The 15,048-nt window shown below is 39.2% G+C and overlaps 1 protein-coding gene across 3 annotated transcripts in view; it reads right to left on the bottom strand.

Moving 5' to 3' along the window:
- ERLEC1 (endoplasmic reticulum lectin 1) overlaps positions 1-6,237 on the bottom strand; it is a 39,853-nt gene extending 33,616 nt beyond the window's left edge. For all 3 annotated transcript variants that reach the window (XM_044663328.1, XM_044663329.1, XM_044663331.1), the window contains exon 1: positions 5,924-6,237. In XM_044663328.1, the coding sequence (XP_044519263.1) occupies positions 5,924-6,145 (222 nt within the window). In that variant the 5' untranslated portion in view covers positions 6,146-6,237. The remainder of the gene's footprint in view (positions 1-5,923) is intronic.
- Between the last annotated feature and the right edge of the window lie 8,811 nt (positions 6,238-15,048).

Raw genomic sequence — 15,048 nt, 5'->3', positions numbered from 1 at the left:
GTAAATAAAAGCTGCTAACAGTCATTTTGACTTAGGGGAAAATATTTTATAAATGGCAACCACTTTTATAACTCATATTGAGTCAAAACCCAATTATATTTCTTACATATCTATTAGCATTAATATTTTCTCAATTATTTAGATTTGTCTTTAAGTTAAGAGTTTTGTAATTGGATTCATATAATTCCTCTGTCTTGACAGGTAAACTCCCAATTATTTTATGCTATCTATAGTTATTTTCAATGCAATTTCTCTATTCCTGATGGATTTCTTTGGTAATATGAAGATATGCTGATGATTTTTGTGGGTTTACTTTTTACATACTGAAGTTGCTGATTGTTTCAATGAGTTTTTTGTTGATTCTCCAGGGTACTCTAATAAGCTATCTGCGAATGGTGATGATTTTGATTCTTTGCTTGTGCTTATTCCTTTAATTTTTTTTTTTTTATCATTGCTACAGCTAGTATTTCTAGTACTATACTAAAGAGAAATGGTGCTACTAGAAATTCTTACTCTACCCTTGATCTTACTGGAAAAACCTCCAATTTACTTTCCTTACAAATAATGCTGGCTCTTCAAGAAAGCTTCTACTTATTTTAATGAAAGCTCTGTATTTTCCTATGGTTTTTAACAGGAAAGGATTTGGTATCTTATCAAAAGCTTTTTCTGCATCTAATGACATAAGCATATTATTTTTCTTGCTTTATTAATATGGCCAGTTATCCTTATGGTTTTTAAATATTGAACCAGCTCTGCATTCCTGGTATAAATCCAGTATGGTCATAGTATGTAATCTTTGAGATTATACACATTTTCTATCAGATATAATACTATTAGACTTCTTTAGAACTCCCCATCAGGCATTCCTTCTCCAGGAAACTCATCTTTAGGAAATTTCATTATCTTGCAAGATTGAATCTGCCTGGTACTCACATCTCATCAGTACTTTTTTTTTTTTTTTTAAAACCCTTACCTTCCATCTTGGAGTCAATACTGTGTATTGGCTCCAAGGCAGAAGAGTGGTAAGAGCTAGACAATGGGGGTCAAGTGACTTGCCTAGGGTCACACAGCTGGGAAGTGTCTGAGGCCGGATTTGAACCTAGGACCTCCTGTCTCTAGGCCTGGCTCTCAATCCACTGAGCTACCCAGTTGTCCCCATCAGTACTTTTTGGACCCTGATTAGACACTATGACTAGAGGACAGGGTCATGGGTGACTTTTCCCCCCCATACCATCTTTTTAAGCTTCCTTTTGTGTGTTGTCTCCCCCTCCTGGACTATAAACTACTAGAGGGGCAGGGATTATCTTTGTTTTTATTTGAATTTGTATCCCTAGAACTTAGCACAGTGCCTGACACCTAGTAGGTGCTCCATAAATTAGTTTATCAACTAGTTGCTGTAGTCTCCTTGCTAATATTTAACATTTTTGTATTTATATTCATTAAAGGTGTTGGTCTATAGTTTTTCTTTCTTTGTTTTGACTCTCCTTGGTTTAGGTATTAAGACTATATTTGTGTCATCAAAGGAATTTGGTAGAGCCCCTTCTATAAATTTTTTTTTAAACCCTTAACTTCTGTGTATTGACTCCTAGGTGGAAGAGTGGTAAGGGTGGGCAATGGGGGTCAAGTGACTTGCCCAGGGTCACACAGCTGGGAAGTGTCTGAGGCCGGATTTGAACCTAGGACCTCCTTGTCTCTAGGCCTGGCTCTCAATCCCCTGAGCCATCCAGGTGCCCCTCCCTGTTATTTTCAAATGGAATCTAAATATCACTTCCAAAGCAGAAGGGTGGTAAGGGTTAGGCAATTGAGTAAAGTGACTTGCTGAGGATTACACAGCTAGGAAGTATCTGAGGCCAGATTTGAACTATAAGAGAAAATTAAAGCCAAAGATGTTAAACACAGAGAAAGGGGAGAGACTACAAATGAAGTAAGGTGATAATCATGAAAGAAAGGTGAGATTGTCTGAAGATATCTACTGTAAGTATTGAAGGTAGTTCTATTTTCTTTTTTTTCTTTTTCTATTTTTCCTTCTTTTTCTTTTGCTATTGTTCTCTTTTGATTGAATTAAAAAAATAATAACCCCAACTTTCAAAACCTACAATATAACAGAGAGATTGTGAAAAATTAGCCCTACTCTGGACCCATTTTACTTTTACCCTAAGACTGACTTTACATTTTAAAAAGGAAGAGTGTCATATATTGAGTTTGAAATAGCCCACTTTCTGACTGAATTAAGTTGTAATTCAACCCTATCTTTTGATTGAATTAAGAACAAAGCTTGGTGCTTACCTGTCAACAAACTATCTAAAAACTGTAGGAAACACTTTGAAAGGGGGCAGGAGGAATGCCAGAGGCCTCCCTGACATCAGGAAGATGACTGTCTCTTCTCTTGTCCCTTGAGACTACCTGGCATCTGGAAGACCCACCTCTTGCCCAAAGTGAGGTTGGAATCCTTCAATCAGAGGGCTTTGAAAAGGCATTCACTCACATATATAAATTTTGAGTCCAGAAAAGAAATCATTTTTTGTAGGGAACTAAGAGTGAGAAGGCATAAGTGGGCATCGCCCCTGAGCTGGGAGGGGGGCTTGAATGGCCAGCCTCATTTGGCAAGAGACCTTTTCTTTCTGACTTGTTAAAATAAGTCTTCAGAGAATTTTAATTTTAACAATATTCATTGTAAACTATGACAATATTGCCAAAGGTTATCTAGAATCATTTGGGAGAACTACGAATTAGAATTTTAAAAATTAATTCAATTACTAAAGAAATTATTTAAGGGGAATAAATTAAAGATAGATCAATGCATTGACTAGCTTTAGATCTTTTCTCCATGTCTATTCTCTACTTTTTTTTAGTAACTATCCAATATCAGTTATAAGCACACAAGAATTACTGGATGCTTTGAAAAATGTGTTAATTATTGAAATTAGGAACAAAGAAAAATGATTTGGAGCTAAAAGGGTCCTAGAGTTGATCTGTTCCAACACTTTCATTTTAGAGATAAAGAAGCCTAGTATGATGAAGTGACTTGCCCCAAGATTAAATAGGTGGTAAGTGATAGAATGGGAACTCTGCCCCAGGGTTTGTGTCTACAGATCTAGCCTTCTCTGAAAAACCTGAAGACTACAAATATAACTCTGAAGCCTCAACAGAGTAATTGTGTACAAAGAATATGAGAGAGAATTAGGAGCCCCAGTTCTAGGCCTTCCCTATCACTCTGTGACCCATGGCAAGCCATTTCAATTCTTGCTGGTCTGATGTAAAATAAGGCCGATTGGAAAAACAATCTGTCAAGCTCCAACATTTTATGTATTAAAAAATATTTCTCACAGTCAAATCTCAAACAGGCAGTACTGAAAATAAAAGCAAGACTGACATGAAAACAAGGTACAAAGAGAAAACAAATGTTTTTGAATTTACATTAGATGACAGACACAAAACTGATGACAGAGTCAAATTTTCTATTGGTCTGACCCAATTCAACAATAATTTCCAACTAAGCTTCAGAAAACCCAAAGGGCAATGGAAGGATATGTGGAAGTTATAAATGGCTGCAGCATATTTCCAACAGTGATCTCTGTGTATGAGGGAGGGTAAGGGAGAGTACAACAGCTGATTCAACAAACAATTGTTAAGCCTACTCTGAAAGCCACTAGGAACACAAAGATAACAAGAAAAGCAGCTGCTATTCTCAAGAAATGCAAGTTTGAAAAAGGAAGTGTAGCAAGGTAACAACAGATGGACAGAATGGTGCTATATGTACTAGTGGGCACAAGACATTTGAAAAAGGCCTAGAGGAGGGCCTCTAGCACACTGGATAGACTTCACGTAGGAGCTCTATTGAACAGGAATAGGAACTGAGATAGGGTGTGGACAATTTACACTGATTCAGGGAATACCCACACTGATGAAATCATGAATGTACTAAAGGACTGGCTCAATACAATGTCTTCATTTGTCACTAACATAGTGAGAAACGATTTTCAAAGTGGAAAAAAAAAATCATTCTTCAGAAAACCAAGGTCTGAAATCTGGGATGTGTGTGTGTGTGTGTGTAAAAATACAATTTGTTTTGTGTCAAGAATAAACAATAATAGTAGGGCCTAGCAGAGGACTTTGTCTTCCATTCTAGAACCAGCCTAGATAAATTTAGAAAAGCTAATCTTCCTATTGAATACAGAGTGATAAATGTTCAACCATAGCGATTCAAGACTAAATGTGGGCTTAAAGAGTTTGTGGTGCCAATTAGAAAACATGGGACCTGGTTATGGAGCTCCTGACCCATGGTCCAGGATTAAAATAAAAAATTAAACTGAGTTGCCTCTATATATGTTATTTCTAAGGGGTATTATGACTAATGAGCATGGGTGGTAGACAACAGGATTATATAGCATTCTTCAAAATGGCCCTAAAGGGAGAGATCTTGCTCTAGAATTTATACAGTATATTTGTAAAAGACAAAATGTCTCTATTTTTGGGGGCATAACCACCTTTTAAGTCAACTAGTTTTATAACACTAGAGTTTTTCTGGATTTTTTCCTTTTTCACTCTTCCATATCCAATTAAGTTGCTAAGTTTTTTGATCTTTTCTCCACTCAACAAGGCCAACCTGCCATTTCATGTCCTAAACACTTCTCACCTGGATTACTGCAACATGGCCTGCTGACTTTTAAAATTTATCTTCTACAAAGACAACAAAATCATCTTAACATTTAAATCTGATCATATTACTCCCTTGATCAAGAAACTTCAGATGTTCTCTTTCACCTCCAGGAAACAATTCAAAGCCCTTAAATAGACATTAATGCCTTTCAAAATCTAGCTTAACATTATTCCCTTCATGGATAAGCTCCATTCTGGACAAACTAGCCTATTTGCTGTTCTTTTAGCACAGGACACCTCCTCCTAACTCCTTGACTTTGCACAGACATGCCAGAATGCATGCTTTCTTCACCTCTACCTTAGAATCCTTAGCTTCCTTCAAAACTTAGTTCATGTGCCAACTCCTCTTCTATGCTAATGCTTGCTCTCTGTAGATTATCCCCAGTTTATCACATGTTCCCCCCAAGAACATGGTGAGTTCTTTGAGAGCAGGGATTGTCTTTCCTCCTTCTTTGTGTACTCGGCACTTAGCATACTACCTGGCACATAGGAATTCAATAAAAACTTAATTACTAAGAAGCCTGATCCCCTCTCACGTATTTCTTTACATGCTGTTCTACCAAGTCCTCTCAACCTCTTGAGGGCAGAGATTGTTATTCTTTTGTCTCCCTAAGTCCAGCACCTAGTTCAGTGCCTGGTACAGAGTAGTTTAAAAGACGTTGGCTGAATTGGCTTGGAATGGAAAACAGCTTTTGAAGGCCTTTGAGAAGGCCTGGTGGTATGAATGGATGTAGAAAACCGTGGTTATTTGGGGGAGGAACAGCTGTTGGCCACTGTCCAAAGGGAAGCAGACATGAAACACACACTCTTAGTATAAACATATATATATATATATGAAATGGATATAAATGTGTATATAAGTACGATATGTAGTTTCATACTTAATAGGCTTTGGGACTCGGGTTACATTAATATTTGTGCATGTATATGCACAAGCATCTGTGCATGTTATGCGCATAGTAAAGTACATGTCTTTATAAAATATACATGTGAAAATGTACGTGTGTACACACACACACACATATAATCTTTTTTTTTTTTTTTTTTTTTTTTTGAGGGAGGAATCTAGGAATGCTTCCAGGGGAAGGTGGGAAGGTAGTGGTTGGGCAGCCAAGCTCTTGCCTTAGGTGGCGGGTGTCTGTGTGCGCCTGTCAAGAGGCCAGAGAAAACCTGGGCCGTGTTAATGGGAAAAACCCTCGCTGGCTTGGGGAAGTGGGGTTGGGGACGCTCGGGGGTCACAGTGGGGGCTGGCGCGGGCACTGACCAGGGAGAATTCGGTGCCGGGCCAGTTGACTCGGAAGGGGATGTCGTCACTGAGCGGAGGGAGCACTCGACCGCCCCCGGACGCCTCCAGGAGCCCGCAGAGAACCAGCAGCACAGGCGCGCCCGGGACCAGCCTCCGTCCGCCACCGCCTCCTTCTTCCATCCTCCGCCGCCTCTTTCTCCAGCCACCGCCGCCACCGCCGTCGCTGCCTCCTTGGCCCATAGAGAGGAGGCGGAGGCGGCGGGACTAGAGATCGCCCAGCGAACGGGAGCCCCAACCGCCGCCACGTCTTCTTCCGGGGAGCCCCTCGAAACCGCCTCCACTGCCTCACTTTCGTGCCGCTGCTTCCGGGACAAACGGCCTATCAACATCCGGGTCCACCTACGGAGGCCGAGAGCCTGTAATTCCCACTCCACCTCCCATTCCCGGTGCAACTGCGATTTGCTGGTCCTGTAGGGTAGTGGCTTCGTGGTGGGGAACAGACACCCACCTCACCAACCACTCACCCGCCCCACTTAATTCCTGAGCGTTTTGGACCTTGAGGGACCGAGATTCCAGTCTGGACGCCCTGGACGGCGGGGAAGGAGGCCGCGTAGCGGCCGCGCGTCAGTATTCGCAGCCGGTGAGTCCCGCGGAACCCCGGCTGAGCTGCAGACGCTCTCCCGGAGGGGCCCCAGGTTCTCCTGCCGTAGTCCCTGGTCTTTATGCGGTTCTTTCCTTCTCCGCATCGGTTCCAGCTTTCCTTTGATTTGTTTTATACTCCGAGTGGTGGAGTGGGTGGGGAAAGGGTTATAACTTAGGGTTCAAAAAATTTAGGGAAAGTTAGGGAAAAGAGGAAGGGGGATTTGCTTCCTCGGGCTTCTCGCTCCGGGGGGAAAACATCACTCCGCTGCGTCACAGGGCTCTGGTTGTTATTTTTATTGGACTCAAAAGTCCCTTAGGATCGTCCACTATTCCTTAACCTGAGGTTTTCCGTGCCCTGCTCTCTTCTCTCTGCTCCCCACTAGGTAAAGGATTTACATTCCCAGAGGAGGCGAAGTGAGCTTGACTATATGTGTCCCACTTGGGTTCGGGAGCCAAAATTAAATGGTGTGGCCTAAATATTGTTAGCTGGCGCAATGGAGAGAGCACGGATAGTTATAGACCTGAATGAAAATGCAGCCTCTGACACTTAATCTCAGTGTGACCCTGGACTTCTTAATTATTTCCAGTTCAACCTGTATATATAGCTTGGTTGTACATAGTTGTGATGTCTTACCTGTTAGATCATGATCTTCCTAAAGGCAAGGAATAATTTTTTTTGCCTGTTTTTATATCCCCAGCACTTATCACAGTCCCTGGCACATAGTTATTATTTAGTGAATTCAGATTTTTGGTGATGCCATTTGGGGTTGTCTTGGCAAAGATACTGGAATGGTTTGCCATTTCCTTCTCTAGCTCATTTTACTGATGAGGAAACTGAGGCAAACATAATGAAGTGACTTGCCCAGGGTCACACAGTAAGTATCTGAGATTAGATTTGAACTCTTATCTTCCTGACTTTAGGTCCTATGTTCTATCTCCACTGTCACCCAGCTGCTACAACATGTAATAGGCTTGTTTAATATATGCTTTCAGACTTGATCAAGTCTAAATTTGTTTCTCTGCAACTTTCCCTCCTTCTTCTTACTACAGGTCCCTGGAAGAGAAGCAGCACAAATGTTTGTGCTCCATTAGAACTCTTGAAATAATTGAAGATAGCTGTTTTATGTGCCTTCTTGTTCTCTCCACTCCTATCTCATTCAGTCAATAAGCATTTATTAGCTTAGCACCTATTGTGTGCCAGGAATTGTGCTAAGTGCTTGTGATACAAAGAGGCAAAAAAAAAAAAGGAGCTCATAGTCCAGTGGGAGAGACAAGTCAACAAATATTTCCAAACAAACTATGTAGGGGATAGCTAGTAGATAATTAAAAGAGGAAAGGTACTAGAATTAAGAGGGGTTGGGGAAGGCTTCCTGTAGATGGGATTTTAGCTGAGGCCTAAAGGAAGCCAGGGAAACCTGTAGGTGGAGATAAGGCGAGAGTATTCTCATCATGGGGACAGTCAGAAAAAATGACTAGAGCTGAATGTGACTTCATCTTGGAAGAATAAATGTTAGGGAGTGAAAGAAGACTGGATAGGTAGAAGGTGACTGGTTATGAAAGGCTTTTAATGCCAAAGAGCATTTTGTTTTTGATCCTAAAGGCAATAGTGATGTTCTCCATCTACTAACAGCTGTGGTAGTTTGTCACTTCGATGCTCTAGTGTAGTGATGGTGAATCTATGGCAGAGCACTCTCTGTGGGCACTTGGACACCCTCCCTCTCCATCCCTACCCCCAGAGTTCATTACTGGAAAGGTAGAGGGACTCAGGCAGAGCTGCTTCTCTACCTCTCTCCACCATGCCCGTTGACTTTTTCAAATCCCCCACTCTTCTGCCCAGCAGCCCAATGGGAGTGCTCAGGGGATGGGAGTGGGGGTGGCTCACAGGTACAGAGCTGGAGGGGAGGGAAGTGCTTGGGTCACTCCCCTCCCCCTCTCTACACTGGCTGAGGCCATTCCTCACATCACTCCCCACCACACCCCACCCTCAGCATCCCAATGGGAGCATTTTCTCCCTCCCCTGTGTGGGGTAAGGGAGGGGTGGGGCATACTTAGCATGTGGAGGGGAGGGGCACAGCACTTGGTCTGGGGGAAGTGGAGGGTAGGCAGTGGGTGGGGCTCAGCACTCTAAAATTTTCACCCTCACTGCTCTAGTGACAACGCCTAATGGAACTCATACATTCTCTTTCCCATCTTCTAGGTTTTCCATTTTGACATTATTCTGGGCTCTTTCCTCATCCCTCATTTCCAGCCTTTTGCAAGCTATCTTGCTTTAGGTCCTTAGGTCCTTTTACATGGCTACCACCTTGGTTTAGGTTCTCATTCTCTCTTTTCTGTCTTTTCTGTTGAAATAGTCTGGCTTCTTCCACTCTTCTCTGCTTTATAATCTTTTTACCATACAACTGCCAAAGTGATATTCCATTCTCAAAAAACTTCAGTACTTATTAACTCTAGGCAAAAATACGAATTCCCCTCTTTTTCTTTTCTTTTTTTCTTTTAAAGCCCTTCCTAGTCTTCCTTCAACCTAGACTATTTTACATTATGGTACTTTGTCCAAACACTTTGTGTTTCTTGCTGCTTCCTCTACACATCATTCTGAAATTTCCTGCCTCTAGGTCTTTGCCCAGGCTGTCCCCATCACTAGTATACTCTCCTTGCTTGCCTCTGACTCTTAGAATCTAAATTTCCAAAGTCCACTATAGAGAGTGTCAAATACATATTCATTTTTAGGACCTAAATCTTTTAAATATACTGCCCAGTTTCAGCTAAAGTGCTATTTCCCATTTGTTCTTTCCTGAATCACTTACTTGTTAGTGCTTCTCTCTCTTCACAAAATTACTTTGTAATCATTTGATATATTTTGTATTTACTTTGCTGTCCATATGGTACTAACTATCCTGAGGAAAGAAGCAGGTTCATTTTTGTCTTTGTATCCAAACCTAGTGAATAGTAGATATATGCTGAATTTAACCAAATCTTGCATACTCTGACCTTGACCTTCTTCTTGAACCTAGGTGCCCTCTTTTGTGCATTGTAGTTTGTTAGATCCCTTCTTGAAATGTGTTGTCTAGAACTGAACATAGTATTCAGTGAGACAATGAATGAAAAAGAATGTATTAAATGCTCACTCTGTACAGAGCATTGTGCTTAGTCTAGGAATACAAATGCCTACATGTCCCTAAATTATTCTCTGATTGGGCAACTCAGTAACACCATCTTGCACTGTATAATCATATCTTTCTTGTGTATAGAGATTATTTTGGATTTCTTTGATGATATTTTCCTATACCTCTTACCTTTCCTTTCGTTAGTATGTTACCGTAGTAGCCATTCCAGAAATAGTATTATTGACTGATTTAACTGAGTAAGTATATTTATCTCAACTATCATGACTAATTGGATTGTAACAGTTATTCATGCATGTCTAGTCAAATCAGCAAGCATTCATTGAACACATATGCTGTGACAGGCTCTATGAATAGAAATGAAATGCAAAAACAGATTTAGATTTCAAGGAGCTTATATTCTAATTAGTAATAAATTATATAAATAAATAGGTATATACAAAATATACAGGGTATCCCAAAAGTCTTGGTACAGTTTTAAGCTTTAATAGACCTTTAGGACACCTTATATACAGATGAGTAGAAGGCAGTGTCAGAAAGGAAAACCTTCAATAGGAGCTGGGATTTGAGCTGAATCTTGAAGGAAGTAGAGGGAAGGAGAGAGAGAATTCCAGGCATGGTGGAGAGCGAGGGCCAAAAATAGGCAAGATGGAGTGTTGTATTTGAGAAACTTCAATTAGGCCAATGTAGCCAGATGGTAACAGGTATAGAGGGAAGTATAAAGTGTAAGAAGACCCTATTTCTATACATATTCTTATCTTTGCTTTGACCTGTGCTCTCTCCTACTTGAATATATGTGCAATAGTTATGAACCCTTTTGTGTTTTTCATGATTCAGAACTTTATGTTGCCATCAAAAAAACATTTAAGTGATTGTTTGGGCTCTCTTGAAATCTTGCAGAAATTAGGATAATATGAATATCTAACTCAACATGTATAAAGAAACGAAAAAGGCTTGTTTGTATGTTGCAAATACTTAACATAAAACAATAATTCATCATACCTTTTTATTTTCCTAGGAGGTGAAAACAACTTTTGGTGGGTCTGCTGAAAAGATATTTCACTTTCACCTCAGGCCTCTGCTTTCTGAGCAACTTACAAAGTCCAGATCCTCAGGCCTGGCAGTTATGCCTTCCTATTTCCTTCAACTGTAGGATTTTCTCATTGGTGGTTATCTCCTAAGAAAATGAGTACTTGAAAAAAGTCCTGTTTTTTTGGACAGCTGGCCCTGGTTAGGGAACCCAGAAACTCTTGAACAAATTAGGGAATTTTCTTCATTGCTCCTCCAATTTGCTTATATCATGAACATTTATCTCCAAGTTATACATCTTATTTTGGTATATGTATTGGTCATTTGTATAAATCTGATTCCTCCCAGATTTCTTTCTGGTTTCTGCAGCAGTTTTTGTCAAAAAACTTATTCTAGGGGGCAGTTGGGTAGCTCAGTGGATTGAGAGCCAGGCCTAGAGATGGGAGGTCCTGGGTTCAAATTTGACCTCAGACACTTCCCAGCTGTGTGACCCTGGGCAAATCACTTAATCCCCATTGCCTAGCCCTTACCACTCTTCTGCCTTGGAGCCAATACACAATATTGACTCCAAGATGGAAGGTAAGGGTTTAAAAAAAACAACTTATCCTAGATATTAGGGCATTTATGCTGCTGTATTCATTTGCTTCTGTTGATTATATATTTAATGTGTTCCACTGATTGCCTTTTTTATTAACCAGTATCAAATAGTTTTGATGATTACAACATTGTAATTTCATTATTTTCCTTGAGATTTCCTTTTGTTTTTTCAGATAAATTTTATTATTTTCCTAGTTCTATAAAGTAATTATTTAGTAGTTTGATTGGTATAAATTAATTTAGGTAATATCATTATTATTGTAGTGACATAGCCCACCCATGAGAAATTAATATTTTTCTCCAGTTATTTAGGTGTATTTTTTTCTGTAAAGAGTATTTTGTAGAAGTATTCATATAGTTCCTATGTGTCTTCATATTTATGACCCCAGATATTTATACATTCATTATTTATTTTGAATGGAATTTATCCCTTCCTGATAAATTCTTTTGGTAATATACAGAAAAACTGATACCTATTTTGTATCCTGCAACTTTCCTGGTTATTGTTCAGTTAATTTCTAGTTGGCTCTTTAGAGTTCTCTAGAATCCCCCATAACACCTGCAAAAAGGAGCAGTTTTTTTTCTTTTGCCTTTTCTTATTCCTTTGATTTCTCTTTGTTAACTTATTGCTATAGCTAGTACTTCTAGACTTATATATAGGTGACTTCACTTGCTCTTTTCTCACTTTCTTCTTAACCTCTTCAATCTGACTTCTAATCTCTTGATTCTACCAAAACTTCTTTTTTCATAGTTACCAGTAATTTCTTTATTGGCAAATTTGAATGGCCTTTTTTAAGTCCTCATTTTCCTTGATCTTTGCAGCATTTGACATTGTTGATCATTTTCTGCCTTCATACTCTTTTCTCTAGTTTTTTTTCCTGATCTTCCTCCTATGTATCACTCCTTATTCTCTCTTGCTGGATCCTTATCCAATCACATCTTCTATTCATAGGTATTGAATAGGGTTCTGGGTCCTTTTCTCTTCTATATTACTTTACTTGATGATCTTAATTAGATCCCATAGATTTGCCTGTTTACTTGATTCCATTTTCCATTTAGCCATCAAGTGATTTTCCTAAAGTGCAGGTCTGACCATGTTACTTTCCCTCCCTCAGCAACCTCTAGTGGTTTCCTGTTGTCTCCAGGATCAAATACAAAATCCTTTGTTTGGGGTTTAAAGCTTTTCATAACTTAGCCTTCTTACACCATCTAGTGACCATGGCTGCCTTGCTATTCCACAAACCAGAGATTCTCTCTTGGCTCCAGGCAATTTCTCTGGTTGTCCTAGATACCTAGAATGTTCTCTCCCCTCTCATCTCCATCGAGGCTTCCTTCCTGACCCAAATCAAATCGCGGCTTCTATAGGAAGTTTTTCTTAACCCTTCTTAATTCTAGCAACTTTTTTCTTTTAATTTCCCCCCTATTTATCCTGCTTATATAGCTTGTTTGTGCATATTTGTTAACTTGCTGTCTCCCCCATTACATAGCAGGTTCTTTGAGGGCAAGAAGAGTCATAGAATTCTAGACACAAAGTTAAATTAATACTAAATCCAAGATGTTCAATGCTCAGTGATGGTATCTTATTAATAGCCAAAATTTCAAAATTTTATTTCAAAGTAGTGTCATTTGAAAATTTTAGTAAACTACTTGTAGATTGCATCCTGTGGGTTACCGGTTATTTAATTGCCAAATCTAATGGCCTTTCCTGTTTTCATTCTTCTTGGATTCTCTGTAGCCTTTAATATTATTAATTACCTTCTTTTCCCTGATTCCCTCTTCTTTCTAGGCTTCTATGACACTACTGTACCTGGGTTGTCCTCCAACCTATCTCATTGTTTCCTCTGATTGTCTTCTGCTGGACCTTCAACTGGGTTACAAATACTAAAGGTGAGCATCTCCTAGAAATCTGTCCTGAGCTCTCTTCTCTTTTCCCTCTCTACTATTTAACGCAGAGATCTCATTTGCTCTCATGATTCCCAGATTTACTTATCCAACCTTAAAAGCTCTTTTCCAGCTTCCAGACTTGAGTCTCTTAACTACCTGTTAAGAGTTAGAAACTGTTGGATGTTTCTAACTAGATGTCTTATAGAAATTTAAACTCAACATGTCCAAAATGGAATTATTATCTTTCTCCTCCAAACCTTCTCTCCATTTGAACCTTTCCTGTTACTGTTGAAATTATCACCACCCCTCAGTTCAGCTCTATCTTCATGTATAATCAATCTTGATTTCTACTGGGGAGAGGGAGAAAGAAATGAGTCACATTTTCTCTGCCTTTCATTCTCTCCCCCTTTATTATTTTATAGTATAGCATTATAGTTTTTGAAGGATATACAGTATTGAAGCGGTGCTGTATTTCCATGTATCTACACCAGTGCAACTAAAAAGACTTAGGAATGAGTGTAACTGTGTAAAGAGATCCCCAAACAAAAAACCCTTAGCAATATTTTGCAATCCAATATAAATGGGGGGTGGGGGAGTGTAGTGTTTTGGAAAGCCTACTGACCTGGGAGCCAAGAAACTTGGGTTCCACTTCCAGCTAATACTGCTTTTGTGAGTGACTCTTCAGCAAGTCTTAGGATCATAAAGCAGGAAAGGATCTCAAAAATTGTCTTAGTCCAACTCTCATTTTATAGATGAGGAAGCTGAGACCTAGAGGTTGTGATTTAAATTAGTAACTCGATGAATTGGGATTAGAACTCAGGTCTAGTTTCCACATCTAGTGCTCATTCTCTTACTTCATTCCATTCTGCCCCTCTTCTCTGAAGTGATTAGGTTGTCTTTATTATAAAATGAATTCTTACTCTGATTTGGATTAAAACTGTGATATTGCTTTCAGTTCTGAGATTGTGACTAGTTAATTTCTGATTCAAGTCTTTGTGATTTTTAAAAAATGTCTTACCTTAATAGGCCTATTTAAAAAAAAAAACCAAAACAACAATTATTGTGTAGTGGTTAGAAACTTGACCTTAGAGTTGCCAATATCATCTGAGTTCAAGTCTATGACTGATAACATGTCAACTTAACTGATCCTGAGCAAATCATTTAGTCTTTCTGGACCTTAGGAAACTGTCTTAAGACTATAAATTACTGAAGAGGATTAGAACTGAAATGATAGAGGAAACTGGGATAGGTATAGGTATGGTATGTTCCTACAACAGACTTATCACCCTATTTCATCATTTTCTCAGCCAATAAATATTTATAAAGCACCTACCGTAGAGCAAGGGGTCTGGAGTAAGAAAGAACAAATCTGACCTCAGACACTAGCTGTGTGACCCTGGATGAATCACTTAATCCCTTTCTGCATATAACTAGAGAAAGAAATGTTAAACCACTCCAGTATCTTTATACATGTATCACTGTTCAAAACCCATTTCCATGTTATTCATATTTGCAATAGAGTGAACTTTCAACATCAAAACCCCAATCACATTCCCATCGAACCGCATGATCAGTCATATGTTTTTCTTCTGCATTTCTGTTCCCACAGTTTTCTCTGGATATTTTTTTAGAATATTTTTAGATTCCCAAAACAAAATTCATGAGATTACAAAGGAAACCAATTCTATGAAAATATAGTTACAAAAATATTTAAATAAATTCCCAGACCCCAACTTAGGAACCCATGAAAACCCATGTTTAATCTTTTAAAGGCCACTACTAGTTCTAAATTATTGATTCATAGTATGTCAGGGTTAATAAGTTATGTTCTGTAATAATTACATATTTGCAAAAAAATTGCTATTCAAG

Source organism: Gracilinanus agilis, chromosome 2 (genome assembly GCF_016433145.1).
Source record: "Gracilinanus agilis isolate LMUSP501 chromosome 2, AgileGrace, whole genome shotgun sequence".
NCBI classification, from domain to species: Eukaryota; Metazoa; Chordata; class Mammalia; order Didelphimorphia; family Didelphidae; genus Gracilinanus; species Gracilinanus agilis.
Note: the sequence above shows the minus strand (reverse complement) of the source record. Positions and strands in the feature narration are given on the sequence as shown.